At 40.2% G+C, this 17,915-nt stretch overlaps 1 protein-coding gene across 3 annotated transcripts in view; it reads left to right on the forward strand.

Annotated features, from left to right (window-relative positions):
- The window catches only part of thoc2 (THO complex 2), a 156,111-nt gene that overhangs the window by 108,238 nt on the left and 29,958 nt on the right, over positions 1-17,915 (forward strand). For all 3 annotated transcript variants that reach the window (XM_085999429.1, XM_085999438.1, XM_085999447.1), the window contains 4 exons: positions 2,989-3,091; positions 4,477-4,931; positions 9,367-9,425; positions 10,863-10,898. In XM_085999429.1, the coding sequence (XP_085855555.1) occupies positions 2,989-3,091; positions 4,477-4,931; positions 9,367-9,425; positions 10,863-10,898 (653 nt within the window). The remainder of the gene's footprint in view (positions 1-2,988; positions 3,092-4,476; positions 4,932-9,366; positions 9,426-10,862; positions 10,899-17,915) is intronic.

Raw genomic sequence — 17,915 nt, forward strand, 5'->3', positions numbered from 1 at the left:
CTTCATCAAAAAATTCAATTAGATTAGTCAAACATGATCTGCCTTTTACAAATCCGTGTTGGCTCTCCTTAATTAGCTTAAACCTCTCCAAGTGCCCTTAATTTTTTCCTTGATTATTGTTTCTAAAACTTTACCCACCACTGATGTTAAATTGGCCAGCCTGTAGTTACTAGGATTATCCTTGCATGCTTTCTTGAGCAACGGTGTCACATTTGCCACTTTGCAATCCTCGGGCACATCCCCCCCCCCCCCCCCCCCCCCGCCACATCTAGGGAAGATTGGAAAATTATTGCAAGCCCTTCCACTATCTCCTACCCCCAATTCCCTTAGCAATCTGGGATGCAAGCCATCTGGACCAGGCGCCTTATCCACTCTAAGCACACCCAGCCTTTCTAGTACATCCTGCCTTGTAAATTTTCACCCCTTCCATTGCTTCTACCGGTATTTTGTCAGCATCCACCGCCTTAGTAAATACCGATACAAAGTATTCATTGAGTATTCTAGCCTTGCCCTGTGCCTCTAAGCATATATCGCCTTCTTTGTCCCTCGTTAGCTACTACCCGCTTACTATTTACATGCCAGTAGAAGATTTTTGGGTTCCCTTTTATGTTAACTGCCATTCTGCTCTCCTATTCTCTCTCTGCCAATCTTATTTTCATCTTCACTTCCCCTCTACTTACTGTATTTGGTCTGGTTCACCTTGAAGAATTCACCTGACATGCATCATACCCGCTCTCTTTTTTGTTTCATCATCTTCTCTATCTCCCTCGTCATCCAAGGAGCCCTTGCTTTGGTTCTCTTACCCTTCCTTCGTGTTGGAATGTACCTAGCCTGTACTTGGAACATCTCCTCCTTAAAGATCGCCCATTGTTCCGTTACAGTTTTTCCTGTCAGTCTTTGGTTCCATTTTATCCTGGCTAGATCCTTTTGCATCCCATTGAAGTTAGCCCTATTCCAGTTTAGAAGTTCCACTCTAGATTGTTACTTGCTCCTCTCCATTGCTAATCTAAATCTTATGATACGATGATCACTCGTACCCAAGTGTTCTCTCACAGACACTTGGTCGACCTGGCCCACCTCATTCCCCAGCACCGGATCCAGCAATGCCTCCTTCCTAGTTGGGCCAAGAACATACTGGTTAAGGAAATTCTCCTGAACACATTTCAGAAATTCTTCCCCATCCTTTCCCTTTACCCTAGCATTATCCCAATCGATATTTGGTTATTGAAGTCCCCCAATATCACCACTCTATAGCTCTTGCATATCTCTGCGATTTTCCTGCAAATTTGCTCCTCAACCTCCCCCTCACTATTTGGAGGCCTATAGAATATCCTCCATAGCATGATAATACCCTTTTTGCTCCTCAACTCTAACCAAATGGATTCTGTCCTTGTCCCCTCAAGAACATACTCCCTTTCAAACACTACAATGTCTTCCTTAATCAGCACTACCACCCTTTTTTCCTTCTCTATCTTCTGAACATGTTGTACCCTTGAATATTAAGTGTCCAGTCTTCACTGTTTTTAAGACACGCTTCTGTTATTGCCACAACATCATATTGCTACACGGCTAATTGTGCTTGTAGCTCATCAACCTTATTCACCACACTTTGTGCGTTTACGTACGTGCATTCTAAACCCATTTTTGAATTTTTCGTAGTCTTAGTCTGCTCCTATCTAATATGGTACTACTTTTACCTCGAGTACTACTTTCTTCTCTAGTTCTATCCAACACACTCACTCGTTTATGCACCTTATTCCTCTTTTCTGCTCCTACATGCTTGTGCCCACCCCCCTGCCAAGCCAGTTTAAACCCTCCCCAACAGCACTAGCAAACCTCTCCACGAGAAGATTGGTCCCAGCTCTGTTGAGGTGTAACCCGTCCGGCTTGTACAGGTCCCACCTTAGCCAGAAACAGTCCCAATGCCTCAGGAATCTGAAATCCTTCCTCCTGCACCATCTCTCCAGCCACACATTCATCTCTTCTATCCTCCTATTCTTGTACTTGTGTATGGATGTTGGATGAGGACAGGATCAGGATTGACTGAGGCCTACCATGATTAAATAGCCTGGCAATACTCGCTCTTTAGGTGCATAATGCAAAATGCTGCTTATGAGTTCTATTGCCACAGTTCATGACTGAAGAACTGAACTCCAGCAAAACTCCATGCTGTCTTCAGGAGAAAGGGAGAGAAAAAAATAACAAACATGTTTTTCAAATCTAATTGATCAGTTAGCCATAATTTATTGGTTGAAGTACTGTATGCCAGATATGGGGCAAAGAGTTAGGTCACAGATGAACCCTGATCTCATTGAATGGTGGAACAGACTCGGGGCTAAATGGCCTACTCCTGTTCCTATACTGATTCAGAACTTCAAGCTGAAGTCCAGACTAATGGCCTCTCGCTCATCATTCTGCTATTAAACTTGCCTTCAGCATACTGCTAATTTAATTGTGCTCTAGCATATAAAACGTTGCAAGAAATTGTTCGTTACTTGCTTATATAAAAAAGTATTTGAATAGACCATTGAATTATCAGAATGAATGGGAAGTGAAATTGAAACATTGGAGCACAGCTGAGTGATGCAAGCCAGAGGAGTCTCTGTTTCTGATGCCAATGGGTTTATTTCAGCAATTTGTTTTAAATTTGCACTAATATGCATTTGGTCTCAGCAAAATTTTGTATCCACTTCTTTTTATCTAAGCCCAGATCATGTCTCTGTATAGCGAGCAAAAGTGGTCTCAACTCTGATTCCTAGGACATTCCATTAGTTAGTATTTTTCTGACTGGTACAAATACATGCAGAGTTCTTTTTCATCAAGATACTGACTTGCTTTTTAGAATTTATAATTGGTTAAATATTGATGTGTAGTATATTTGTTTGATTTTTTACCTTTCTTTAAATATTGATTTATTGTATTCCTGCATAGCCCGACAAGAAGCTCAGGTCCTGGATGGAGTGAGCTAAATGTTTTCTGTTTCAACAGATAAATTGAAGGAGAAATCTCAGAGTGCCATTAAAGTTACTAACAAAGCTGCTAATGCAACACCCAAAGTCACAGCCAGTAATGGAAGCAATACTGTAAATAGGTAAGAATTTGGCTTTCCTCTAATACTCTATTTACATGATGCCTTATCAGGTTGTTGAATGGTCTCAAAGTGCTCCATGTGATTAATTACTTTTGAAGGGCACTGACGGTTAGGTAAGTAAACGTGGCAGCCATTCTATGTTAGCAGCACCCATTAATAGCAATGAGTGCCAACAGTTAACCTGTTTTATGTGGTATTGGCTGAGGAAAGTGTGCTGGCCAGAATACCTGTACAACTCCCTGTTCTTCAAATAGTGCCACGTGTCAGCCAGTGGCTCAGCTGATCGCCCCCTCGCCTGAGTCATAAGGTTGTGGGTGCAAGTCCCACTCCAGGACTTGAGCGCAAAAATCTAGGCTGACACTCAGTGCAGCACTCACTCGGTACTGTACTGTCGGACATGCCGTCTTTCAGATGAGGCATTAAACTGAGGCCCCGTCTGCTCTCAGGTGGACGTTAAAGATCCAATGGCACTATTTTGAAGAAGAGAAGGGGAGTTATCCCCAGTGTCTTGGCCAATATTTATCTCTCAGCCAACATCACTAAAGCAGATTATCTGGTCATTGTCATGTTGGTGGGAGCTTGCTGTGCGCAAATTGACTGCTGCATTTCCTACATTACAACAGTGACTACACTTCCAAAAAGTACTTCATTGTATGTGAAGTGCTTTGGGATGTCCGGTGATCGTGAAAGGCGCTATATAAATGCAAGTCTTTCTTTTATATCTTTAATGTCCAGCTGAACAGGTAGATGGGATCTCTTTTTATTATCTCGTGAAGGACAATCCTTCCGTGCTGATTGGAGTATCAACCTAGATTACGAGCCCTGTCCTGGTTTGGGACTCAAACGATAGGCAAGCGTGCTAGAAATTTAGATTTTAAAAAACAACTTTTGACAATGAATACTTGACCGACATCTTAAATATTTGATTTGTATTGACAGTCTGCCTTTGGTGAAAAAGTTTCAAATGGCGCTCGTACAGACTTGATTGACTTAATTACAAATAGTTTTTAATCTAAATGTAGGTTACTACTATAATTCAGTAGAATATGATAGCTTTACAAACCTGATCCATATATCATCAGTTGACAATGCTGCGTAGGTATCATAATAAATATCTTCTGCTGACTTCCTAAATGATTGCCTTTTCATAATGTAGAGAAATCATACTGCCTTCCTGGCATTGCATTTATAAAAAAAAATTAAAATTTTGTTTCGAAAAATGAGGACTTGTTGTAAGACTGTGGACAGTAACTCATCAATCAATATTACTTCAAAGAGTGAGTTTTGTTAAAAGAATCTGAACCATCTACTACTGCGCACTATTTCTTAAAACTGTTCATAATATTGAGGCAAAATTTTATGATGGATTTCATATTCTTTTCCAGCAACAAAATAACAAAAGAAAAGGAAGAAAAAGAAAAAAGTGGGAAAGAAAAAGACAAGGAGAAGAAAGAAAAGACAACCCCAGCTGCCCCTCCAGAGGCTAAAGCAACAGCTAAAGATGCAAAGGAGAAATCAAAAGAAGAACGAACAAACAAAGATGAAAAAGTACGGGAGACCAAGGAAAAAACACCAAAGGCAGACAAGGAGAAAGAGAAAGAGAAAATCAGGAAGGAAGAGAAGACAGCAAAGGATGATAAATCCAGGTTGACATCGAGTAGTGCTGAAGCAAAATCACACTCGGAGAAGGAGAAAGAAAAGGAACCATCCAAGGAGAGAGATGCATTAAAGGATGCCAAATCCAAAGAAAGTCACACAGGCACTAAAGGAGAAAAAGCAGCCGTTGCTGGGTCCTTGAAGTCCCCAGTTCCACGGTCGGAGTCTTCAGAGTCTGATAGGGGTAAGTTAATAAGGTACTGCATTCTACTTTATTTTAAAGCAGTTTGACTAACTTGAACAAGTAAAGGAGATTAATTTAGTACTGATCCCAGCAGCAAAGTATCTACAGAACTTCTTTTGAACTTCATTTTTTTTTTATGACTTGCTAATGGGCTTTTGGTTGTAGAGCAAACAAGATTCAAAGCATTTAGCTGTAGTGAGTATTCCACTTAATGAATTGTACCAGTGCTTCTAAGAAGCTTCTCAGTTATATTTAATGTTATCGAAAAAATTGCATAATGTTTATAGGCAATAATTGTCAGTTGTCAGTAGAAGAGTAATAACTTCTGGTGAAAATTAGTTTTTGATTTGGTTAAAGCATATGAAAATGCAAAAGCAAGTGAGAAGGACAGCTAAGTCAGACACACCCCGTCCATGAGATGGTGAAATCTTGCACTCTCGGCCTGTACTAAGAAAGAAGAATCTGCATTTATATCGCACATTTTACGTCCACGGGATGTCCCAAAATGCTTCATAGCCAATTAAGTACTTCTGAAGTAACAACAGAAAATGCTGGAAAAACTCAGCAGGCCAGACAACATCCATGGAGAGAAACAGAGTCAACATTTCAGGTCGAAGACCCTTCGTCAGAACTGAGAAAAAAGCAGGAAATGAAACAGATTAAAAAGCAAGTTTGGGGGCTGGGAAATGGGTGAGGGGATGAAAGAACAAAAGGGAAGGTCTGGGAGAGGTGAAGAGATATTCGAGACGAGATGGTAATAGGACAGGTAAAGAAACAAAGGATGGCTCCAGATGAAGTGTGAAATGCGCTGGCAGAATGAAAGACATCTGCCATGTGGGAGAGAAGAAAGGGAAAAGGCACAAATCAAAAGTGTGGATAAAAAATATATAAAAATATGATAGGGACCGAGGTTATGATCTGAAATTGTTGAACTCGATATAGAGTCCGGAAGGCTGTAAAGTGCCTAATCGGAGGATGAGGTGCTGTTCCTCGAGCTTATGCTGAGCTTCCGTGGAACAGTGTAAGAGGCCGAGGACAGTGATCTGAAAATTTGGGGAGACCAAACGCAGATTGGGTGACCGCTTTGCGGAACACCTCCGTTCAGTCCGTAAGGGTGACCCCGAGCTTCTGGTCGCCTGTCATTTCAATTCACCATTCCATTCCCACTCGGACCTCACCGTCCTCGGGCTCTTACTCAGCGTAAGCTCAAGGAACAGCACCTCATCTTCCGATTCGGCACTTGACAGCCTTCCGGACTCGATGTCGAGTTCAACAATTTCAGATCATAACCTCGGTCCCTATCATATTTATATATTTTTTTTATCCACACTTTTGATTTGTGCCTTTTCCCTTTTTTCTCTCCCACATGGCAGCTGTCTTTCATTCTGCCAGCGCATTTCACACTTCATCTAGAGCCATCCTTTTGTTTCTTTACCTGTCATATTACCATCTCGTCTCGCCTTGAACATCTCTTAATGTCTCTTCACCCCCCCCTTTTTGTTCTTTCATCCCCTTCCCCCATTTCCCAGTCCCCAAACTTGCTTTTTAATCTGTTTCATTTCCTGCTTTTTTCTCAGTTCTGACGAAGGGTCTTCGACCTGAAACGTTGACTCTGTTTCTCTCCACGGATGTTGCCTGGCCTGCTGAGTATTTCCAGTGTTTTCTGTTGTTTCGGATTTCCAGCATCCGCAGTATTTTGCTAAAGTCCTTTTGAAGTGCAGTTAAACATGGCAACCGAACTTTGCTGCTTAATGTAGGCAAACATGGCAACCAGACTACAGAAAAATCTCACCAGCTGGAATAGGATAAATGACCAGATCATCTGGTTTTACTGGAGTTGGCTGAGGGATGAATGTTGGCCAGGGCACAAGGAGAAATCCTCTGCTCTTTGAATAGTGCTATACGATGCTTCACATCCACCAGAAAGGGCAGGCAGGGCCTCTGTTTAACAACTCATCCGAAACAGAGCACCTCCAACAATGCAGCACCCCTCAGACCTTCACCAAAATCACTCAAGTGTCAGGCTACATTTTGTGCTCCAATCTCCGGAGTGGGGCTTGAATCCATGACCATCTGATTCAAAGGCAAGAGTACCAAGACTGAGTCATGGCTGACATCAAAGCTAACTCCTGGGAGAGGCACCAAAAAAAAACCTGTAGTCTGTTCAAGAAAAAAACTGGGGAATTCCTCCCCAACTTCATGAGGCATCAAGCAAGCTCTGGGAGGCAATGGTCGACCATGACGTATCGTTAGATGATTCTATCTAACCCCCTTACACCTCTCTCCAATGTGCCACAGTGTCCGCCTTACTCGGGAGCATCCCTTCTAAAAAGTTTGTAGTCCATTTATACTTGCCGCATCTACCAGAAGCCTGTCCCAGGGGTGAAGTCTCTCTGACTTTCTGGTATCCAACTTGATTCCCTGCCTGTATATTTTTTTAGACATGTCATCTGGTTCTACTGTCACAATCTGCTTTGAATGTCTTATTCACTGTTTTCACTTTTTTCCTATAATTTAAAAAAATCTCCCCCAAGCTTATATTTCTCCCAAGGCAACAACTAACTCTGTAAACCTATACAAATCACACCTACTGTATGGTTGTATCAGTGACTGGCAAGGTGTGACGTGCCTTGACATTGAAAACTCCCATCACAGCACCACCCACAGGCATAACCGGAACTATAATGGGTTTCCCCATAGACGCAAGCTTAACATGGAAGTTTTTGATTAACCACCACCTCACTTGCACAACTTAATATATAATAAAGTGCACACCAGATACAAATAATGCAAATTTTAACAAAATTGAAGAATGAATTGCATATTTGAAATAAAAGTCATAAATATAGGCTGTTTTTTAAAATTATGGTAGCCTTTCATAGGCTAAATAATTGGACGGGGAAACTGGTCACTAAAACAAAGAATTTATTGAGGGTGCTTTTTAAATTTTAACATTGACCCCTTTTGGTCTTGCTGCAAAGGCTATGACAATTTAGACATGCCTTTGTATTTGAAATTTGCACAGGTTAAGTTTTTGCTCAATTAATTAAAATATTGAGTCCACAACTAAACATGACTAGCCTTGTGTGTCTTTGTTTCCTTATTTCAGAAATTAAAAAAAAAAAAAAAAATTCAAGTCTGCACATCGGTAGCATAGGTGACCCATTGGAAAATATTTCAAGAGGTGACTTAAATATTTAAGTAGTGTAAAGTTATTATTTATAAAGCAGTACCAAGTCCTAAGATTAATGCGTACTCTTGAATTCATTAAATCACTACAGTAAGGCCAGCTGTTATACTTTTTGAAATTCTCATCTCTCTTCTGGTTCTTTCGCCAATTACTTCAAATCTGTGCCTTCTGGTTACTGGTGCCTTCTTCCATTGGAAACAGTTTGTCCTTATTTATTCTATCGAAACCCTTCCTGATTTTGAAATGTTAAATCTCCACTCGGCCTTCTCTCCTCCAAGGAGAACAACCCCAGCTTCTCTTGTCTCTCCATGTAACTAAAGTTCTGCATCCCTGGTACCACTCTAGTAAATCTCCTCTGCACCCTCTCAAAGGCCTTGATATCCTCCCTAAAGTATGGTGCCTAGAATTGGACCAAATACTCTAGCTGGGGCCTACCTAACCAGTGTTTTATAAAGGTTTATCATAACTTCCTTGCATTTGTACTCTCTGCCTCTGTTTATAAAGCCAAGGACCCTGTATGCTTTTTTAACAGCCATCTCAACATGTTCTGCCACTTCAAAAACTTGTGTACATACACCCCCAGGTGTCTCACTTCCTGCATTTAGTTTATATTGTCTTTCCTCATCCTTCCTACCAAAATGCATCAGTTCACACTTCTCGACGTTAAATTGCATCTGCCATTTGATAGACAGGTGAAATGGGCAATCTATGTCCTCCTGCAGTCTGTTAACTATCCTCCTCACTGTTTAAGCGTTCACTTAAGATAGACACCAGACACTTGGATAAAAACACATGTTGGGACATGTATTAAACTATGCAATGTAAAACCTGTCAACGTCCCGATGATATTCCAATCCAATTTCTGATCCCACCAATTTGTGAGGCATCAATTTTTTTTTTAGTTTTATAATCCCTGTTGTCATGTTGCTTAATATGTAGAAAAAATCTATGATCTGTATCTTGTTTACAAACAACTTATCATCAATGGTACTAAATATAATGGTGTGGAGATGCTGGTGTTGGACTGGGGTGGACAAATGTAAGAAGTCACACAACACCAGGTTATAGTCCAACAGTTTTATTTGAACTCACAAGCTTTTGGAGCGCTGCGCCTTCGTCAGGTGATGTAATGTATTTGGAATATAGCTGAAAAAGAATTGTGCTAAGTAATTTTTTTAATTTTTTTTCATGTTTGCAATGTGCCACAATCAGCAACTAGAATGTACAATAATTCTTCTGTTCCAGAACAAAAACGGCGCAAGCTTGATTCCCACTCTTCACCATCACATTCCACTACAGTAAAGGTTAGTATAGCCTAAGGAAGGCACCGTCAATATTAGGCTGTCCTGTTTGGAAAACCGGTATTCTGGAAATATTCGTCTTCCTTCAAGTGATGCAAGGTGCACAATGGAGCCTCTGGAGGTTTCTTTTAAATAGAAAATGCATTCATTTTCTTTATTGGACTTTTTTGTAAGCAAATTTTATATAAAAAGGCTTCAAGGACCTAGCGAAAATTGTAAATAGTAAGAGGAAAATGCAAGAAATTTTTCTCCGAAGTGCCTCAAATTATATTAAGTGGTCAGTTTTTGGAGTGCAATAATGCTACAAGCAAAATAGCTACAAAGTGGAGTCGCAAAAAAGGTGTCCGCGCTGAGGGTGAAGAGTGTTTCAGCACTGAAGAATGTTGGAGTTGTTCAGAATTACCGGCTACCTCTGGATTCATCAGGCCCGCTGATGAGCATGCTACCAAATCGTGCCTTCTAGGAAGGAAGTAATGGAGGGGATTCCATTAAAGTCTTTAATATCTCCTTGGTGATCAGATCTCCTGTAGTTGTGTAAATTCTATCAGCATGCAGCTGTTGTTAGTATCTTCCCTTCGTGGGTTTGTTTTCCTTTGGGGGTGCCAGCCTTTTGAATCCTGCCTTGGGAAAAAGCAGATATGGCAGCCAAGCCCGCCTTCCAGCCAAGAGGGCCGATTGCATTCTACGCAGCACGAAACGTGGGTGTATCCTAATAGAAGAATCAGGGCAGATGCTTCCTTGCACCGTTTGCTGTATTTATTTTAATGTAGATGAACCCCCTCGAATCCTTGAGTTTGCAGTGGGTTGAAACTTCGAGCTGTAAGTTCCAATTCCTGGATGCAGTGCACTGGAAGGGAGGTTAAAGAGCCCATTGTGGTTTGTTCAGCTGCACCTCTTCACAAAATTAACATTTTTTGCACTGAAGTTAATTATTCACTTAGTATACTTACACGGGAAACAGTATTCTTTAACATCGTCACATTTAAAGACTTATAGTTTAACTTATTTGACATTTTATTATATATATTTGTTAATAGTAAAATTTTATATTAAATGTTATTGTAATCATGCACTTCAGGGAGTTTTATTCCGTAACTGGTTTGTAAAATACTGTCAAGTAGCAAGATTGTTAATATATACACTACAATTGTGAATAACGGCAGCGTCAAACACAGATTTAAATGACATATCTAAATGAGTTTTAGAAGCCATTTTTATCGTAGTACTGTAAACTGTTTCCTGATACACAGATTTGAAATGCATTATTGTTGAGCTTTCTATCCTATCCAGTAAGCATTAACAATTCCTAAAGCCTAGTTCCTAAAGGTGTAACTGCATGTCAGAAGCAAGACATTAGAATGATCGCCAACTTGCATCCCAAAGTCCTCTGGTATCTGAGAAGCGCCGCAGCTCATCTGTCATCTCCATTCATTCCTACAGGATGGTCTCGGCGATCACAAGGAATCAACAACAAAGGTTTGACACTTGAGCCTTATTTTGACAACGTAACTTTGATACATGAACATTTGTAAGGAACGCAGTATTTATAATCCTTTCATTGGCTATAATTTCCAAAATTATATTGCTGCTGCTTAACAGTTTAGAAATATTTATAGGTTTTGTTTTCCTGGCCGTTCCAGAAATGCTTTGACCCAATTTTGTTAAATTTTTTGGGATTATTCATTTTCTGCTGCTTTTTGAAGTATTATCTGCTCCTGTTGAAGATGAGCCAAACTCTCCTGATGACTAAAGGCATTGGCTGTTTTAGCATTGTGCACAGAACAGAAACTTGGGATTTGCATGGCTGTTAGTCTGATAATACTTCAGATGCTGTGTGGGCTCAGCTTTGAGAAAGGGAAAAGTCAACCGAGATTTTGGGTCCTGATTGCTATCCAGTGATTTCTGCATGTATGTGGATGTCCGATCCCGATGGTAGGTTCAGGCTTGACTGTGGCGCCCTCCACAGTTGAATTGCCCACCCGTGGAATTTGTTTAGGCTCACTCACGAAGAATAGCCTGGTGGATGGATTACTGGGGGGCTACTGGCATCAGTCGAACTGGACACCAGAACAAACCAGTGCCTTCACTGAAAGGGAGACAACTTGTGGTGGTGGGGGTAATAAGTGAAGCGAAGAGATCCTAGATTAATGAAAATTCCCACCTAAGTAACTGCTTATTTTAATAATTTGTCTGTTTTGCATTTAAAATTGAGTCAAAATCTTTCTGGATTTGTGCTGCAACAATATTTACAAGTACAGGAAACTTTCTGATATCCGGCACTGACGGGACCGAGCTGGTGCCGTACCATCAAAACTGCCAGACATACCAGCGTTAATGTTGAAACATACGGAACTGAAAAGCTCCGTGTGAATCAACAAACCCTGTACAGCTTCAAAACAGTCGGCTGCAGCTGCAAGCGTCTCTAGCTGAAGCTGCTGCTATAGCTACAGACCTTGCAGTGCCTGACTCGGGGGGAGGGGGGAAAAAAGCAACGAGAACTAAAAATTTTTTTATCGAAAACGGCTCCTGATTTTTGCCATTAGATCGAGTATTCCGGACATATAACCTCCGGATAAACCAAAGTTTCCTGTAACTATAAAGTAATCTGAAATCTATAAATTGGAAGGGAATAGTGTACTTTTACATATTTCAATTGATTTTGATGCAGTTTGGGGGAAATACTCAACCTTTTAAATTGTGTTTTTTTTTACTGAAATTATGTAAACTAGGTAAGTGTACATGTATACTTGCAAAGTGCAAGATTAACGATAAATGTGATCGCAAACTCTGATGCAGTGCCATATCAATTTCTATTTATGCTGTTTAAAATATTTGGATAAAGTAAGATGACTGTCAAATTGATCTAGTATAATCTGTTTTAGATCATGAAGTGCACTTGCTTGTTAGCTTAAATTGGCATTTAAAACACACACAAATCTCTAAATACAGCCCATTTTTCCCATGGCCAATGTCCTTGTGAATGGGCTGTTAAAGCTGGGCTTCACATGCTTAGCAAGTCAATAGGGGTGACAATAAGATTAATGCAACTTGATGAATAAAATTGAACTATTGCCATAATTGTTCTTCACTGTACTGCCAACATATTTTGTATGCCCTTTTAGTTTCCCAAATTTAGTAACTATCATTGGTTTGGCATTCATTTTGTGAGTCGATTAGTTGGGGCACAGTCAATCCAGATCTGCTAGATTGCTTCTGAAAGAAATTGGTGACTTTCTGGAAAACCTCAAGGGGATTTTTCCCACCTCATCGATCTACCTAATGCATCCGGATCAGTAAGACGCTCTATCTCCTTTAAACTAATCTTTCTCACCTGTTCATGTACAGTTTGTCAGAAGATAAAATACATAAAATATTCTCCCTTGTATTATGTATTCAGTGTAACCATTTTTGTTTTACAGCAATGAAACTTAGATTAAGTTTGCTGTGGTTTTTGCTATTGTCTTTTTTTGGCTGATGCACAAATTAAGACAGTAGCAAAATACTGCGGATGCTGGAAATCTGAAATAAAAACAGAAAATGCTGGAAATACTCAGCAGGTCAGGCAGCATCTGGAGAGAGAAACAGAGTTAACGTTTCAGGTCGATGACCCTTCGTCAGAACTGGAAAAAACTGGAGATTGAACAGGTTTTTACGCAAGTGCAGGGGTGGGGAGGAAAGAACAAAAGGGAAGGTCTGTGATAGGATGGAAGGCAGGAGAGATTAAGAGACATTAAGAGATGCTGCAAGGCTAGAGGAGATGGTAATGGAACAAGTTAGGAAACAAAAGATGGCTCCAGATGAAGTGTAAATGGCACAGAATGAAAGACAGCTGCCATGTGGGAGAGAGCTCACTGTATTCCCTGGTCATGATGCGGTCTCTGCATTGGGGAGCCCAAACGCAGATTGGGTGACCGCTTTGCAGAACACCTCCGTTCAGTCCGTAAGGGTGACCCCGAGTTTTCGGTCTCCTGTCACTATAATGCTCCACTCCCACTCGGACCTCACCGTCCTCGGCCTCGTACACTGTTCCAATGAAGCTCGAGGAACAGCACCTCATCTTTAGATTAGGCGCTTTACAGCCTTCTGGACTCAACGTAGAGTTGAACAATTTCAGACCATAACCTCTGCCCCAATTTTTTTTCCATTTATTTATTTTTTCTCTCTCCCACATGGCAGCTGTCTTTCATTCTGTGCCATTGACACTTCATCTAGAGCCACCTTTTGTTTCTTAACTTGTCCCATTACCATCTCCTCTTGCCTTGCACCATCTCTTAATGTCTCTTAATCTCTCCTGCCTTCCATCCTATCACAGACCTTCCCTTTTGTTCTTTCCTCCCCACCCCTTCACTTGCTTAAAAACCTGTTCGATCTCCATCTTTTTCCAGTTCTGACGAAGGGTCATCGACCTGAAACGTTAACTCTGTTTCTCTCTCCACAGATGCTGCCTGACCTGCTGAGTATTTCCAGCATTTCCTGTTTTTATTTTGGTCTAAGACAGTGCTGGTTGATGGTGCTCAATTTATGCCAAGTGCAATTAATTATTAATGTTTTATTCAGGTATTTTAATCCATAAATCCTCAAGCTTCCCTGTGTTATCCTTCACAAGGGAGGTTTGCATGGTGTGAGCAGCATTTGTACCCATAATTACGATCACTTTTTTGCTTGTCAGTGGCAGCTTAAATTGTAGCAACTTAAATTGGTATAATTTTGTATATTTTTCTGTTTGTTGGATCTCCATCACAAGAAAAGTGTTAACGTTTTACATCATAAATACACCAAGAAAACTTAATTGGACTCTCTGAGTCAACGATGATCATGACGGTCATACCAGTTGCAACTGTATTGAACTCTCACCTGCTGAAACTGTCTATTTACGCATCTCCTCTTGGCCCCAGTGACTCGCCTTCCTGCAAGCAACACTTTGTATGTGTTGTGATGTTATTCCAATGATGCTGCTGGATTTGATTTTTTGAATTTCTCTGTCCTCGTAAATCTGTTGTCCGTGCTTTTCCTTCGGTGGTGGTGAGGGAGCATTGCTGACAACAGACTAGCCAGGATGATGAAATTCAAGCAAATATTATAACAAATATGAATAGAGCATTGCCTGCAGGGAAATGAGTCAATGTGGTGAGGAAGCTGGAGTTCAGTTCAGGATGGTTCATTTTTGTAAATCCCAACTACGGAGCTATTGAATTTTTACTCTACCAGATTTCATCGCTAGGGTGTGCTTTGAAATTAAAATAGCTGCAGTGATGGATGGTAGTCCTAAGAACATAAAGCAAAGAATTTCGTCTCGTGTACAGCACAGAAACAGGCCATTTGGCCCAACTGTTCCATACCACTGTTTATGCTCCACATGAGCTGCCTCCCATCCCTCTTCTAACCCTAACCCTATCAGCATAACCTTCTGTTCCTTTCCCCTTTGTGTCTTTATCTAACTTTCCCTTAAATGCATCTCTGCTATTTGCCTCAACTACTTCATGTGGTAGTGAGTTCCACTCTCTGGGTCAGAAGGTTCCACCTGAATTCCCTATTAGTTTTGTTAGTGACAGTCTTCTATTTATGGCCCCGAGTTTTGGAATCCCCACAAGTGGAACCATCTTCTCTACATCTACCCTATCAAATCCCTTTATAATTTTAAAGGCCTATATCAGGTCACCCCTCAGCCTTATCTTTTCTGGAGAAAAGAGCCCCAGCTTGTTCAGTCTTTCCTGATAGTTATAACCTCTTAGTTCTGGTGAATGAGAAACAGTCAATTTGGTTACTTAAGGCTTCTCCTTCCATTAACTTTGTTCAGTCCTTCCTTTTGTGGTCTCTATTATAATCTCCCAAAGGAAAATTCTGTGTAAGCGCGCTCTGATTTCCAAAAATAAAAGAGCCAAACTCCACAATATTCTTGCATCAGAAAATTAAGAACAGACTACTGCAAAACTCTGACTGCCCGGCAACCTTTTCCATTTAATCCATAGCCAAAATACAAAAGGGTATGTGGAATGAGCAGAGAAATGGAATTGGAATAGCTCCTGTGTGGAACCAACAGGCACAATGAGAAAATGTTTCTTTCCTATTGAAAATTTTGATTGTGTTCTATTGCTAAGCCAACTTTAATGCATTTAGCTAATTTTATAAATCTGAACTTTCCTTGCTTATGGCAGTTTATTGGATGCCTTTTAAAAATCCAAGTTATGTGCACTGGGTAGCCGCCTTCCATTCACTCAATTGTCTCTTGAAAGATTGACATACTTTCGTGCATATCCTCCATTGCACCTGTTGGGCTACTTGGCTCGTGTCTCATTTTGAGTATGGGGAGATTACTTACTATCTTACAGTCCTAAGTTATAGCTCCAGAGTTTATAGAACTCTTTAAAAGTATTTTTTAAAAGTCCTACCTATTTCTTTCTTTCTTTTCCATGGTGATTATCAGTTTTATCCTATGTGACCAGGAAGTTGTCTTGTAGGCATTTACTACTTGAGTTTCTTAACGCATTCTTTATTTATGTCTGCTTATTGATTCCTGAGCCAAACTCACTGTGTATCTGTAATTTGACCACACTCTTCATTTGTAAAAACTGATGTGAAGAATGTATTCAACACACTTGCTATTTTCTGATTCTATAATATTTCTTCTGAATTACAGCTTATCATGTCTTGTTTATTAACAATGCTATAAACAATAGCATATTCAAGGGTTACAATGGTATCATGGACTTTTAAGAACAAAGCTCAATCAGTTCATCAGCTTATCACAACCCCAAGATATGTTGCAAGTTTGAATCACGCTCTGTGTTTTCTGTTGTTGGGAGAATAGTTTTATTTGCATCTAGTCTAATATTTTGCTGCCAGCAGCAAGTGTCCTGTTGGACAATGAAGAGCTGCAGGGTCCTGTGTTTTAGTCTGAAGTGTGGATGCACTGTGTAACTTGAACTGCCTAAGAAGAAGAATGGGTTTTATCATGTTTAATGTTTCGGATACGACTATGCAAGTGTATAAAATGTTGTGTTAGTGCATTTTACACACTACTTTTCTCAAAGCAGCTATTTTCCACTTACATGGACACTCAATATTTTGCTTCTTTGAAAGCCTCTTAGTTGGGTGTAAAACAGAGACACTTAATCTAAGTAAATAGTTACGGGTCCTTATCTACATTCTCAACATACTAAGTGCTAACTTACTAATAGTCCTTCAGTCTAGTTAGTTTAAATTATCTATTATAAATGGTGCAAATTGATTTTGTAAATACTTTGTTTAACATGCTTACACTGAGTAAATATCCTGACTAATGTACTAAAATTGTGGAAATTTTAAAACTATACTCTACACATATCCTTTTCCTCCTCCAAATTTCCCTTCTGTTTATCATCTTGTACTGCTTGTCCTGAAGGCAGTAACTCGCGATGAGTATGGTGTTACAGACCCTATGACACTCAAGTGACAGTTGTTCATTTGTGAGCCATTGAAAAGTGAATCTATTCGCAGGCGGTCGAATGCTGTCCCTTCCTGATGTTTGCATGCTTGTTCTTGCAGCTGGAAAACAAACGCTCGCTAAGCCTTTTCCTTCTGTCGCCTTAGTGTACAGTGACCAATCCTGCACCTCCACTACACGCTGGTCAATACTGGTTAACTCCGCACAGACTAGGAAAAAACCTGGGTCTCTGGTCTAAATGCCTTCGTACCACACAGTACACTTGCCCAGATGGCTTTAATTTTTTTTTGTTCATGTGCATTTTTTTTCAAAGCTGTTCTCTCAATTCAAGCTTGCCTGCTGTATGATCAATATACAACAGTGCAGTTTATTGATCACAATGGTATTCCAGAACTCATGTCTTCAGGTGTGATGCAAAATTAAACATTGTTCAGATCATTAGATTGCATAAACACCTTTGACTTGGTACACTCCAGTAACTTGAGTATTTTTCTTAATTTGGCTTTTACAAGCATAAATCTATTGGCTAGGAAATTCAGAGGAATGCACATGTCCATCTAAGAAACTTTCGGACCATTCGATATTCGGCAATCATGTTTCTAATGCACACTCTTTCACACATCGCTATCGGCATGTGCTATAGAGGATGTAGAAAAGCAAACTTTTTATTCTGAGGGTTGGTGTTTTGGAAGAGACATTTGACAGTTTCACCTTTTAAGCTTGGTGAAAGTTGCTGGGTGCCTTTGACAGTTACACTGATAGAATCTGCTGAAACATCCTGGAAGGACAGCAGCTCAGTGAGATTGCTCAAGCAGATAATCCTCACACTGTGGTCAAAGCTTTTTTCAACAGGGGTCAGCAATGAATTCAAATTTCAGGTTGTCAAGTATGACACTTGGAGGTTAGCTGATAACAGCTCAAAAACTAATTGTTTTGAAGCATGTATTCTGCTGTTGTTTGAAGAAGTGTGTCTATTTGGTACAAAGCCAGTGATATAACAACAGTCCCTGATTAAAATCTGGAAAGGTGAAAGAAACACCCATGAAATAATTTCCTTTCCCTTTTTTCTG

This window comes from Somniosus microcephalus, chromosome 1 (assembly GCF_052327205.1).
Source record: "Somniosus microcephalus isolate GS21.2 chromosome 1, FLI_Smic_1.0, whole genome shotgun sequence".
Taxonomy (NCBI): Eukaryota; Metazoa; Chordata; class Chondrichthyes; order Squaliformes; family Somniosidae; genus Somniosus; species Somniosus microcephalus.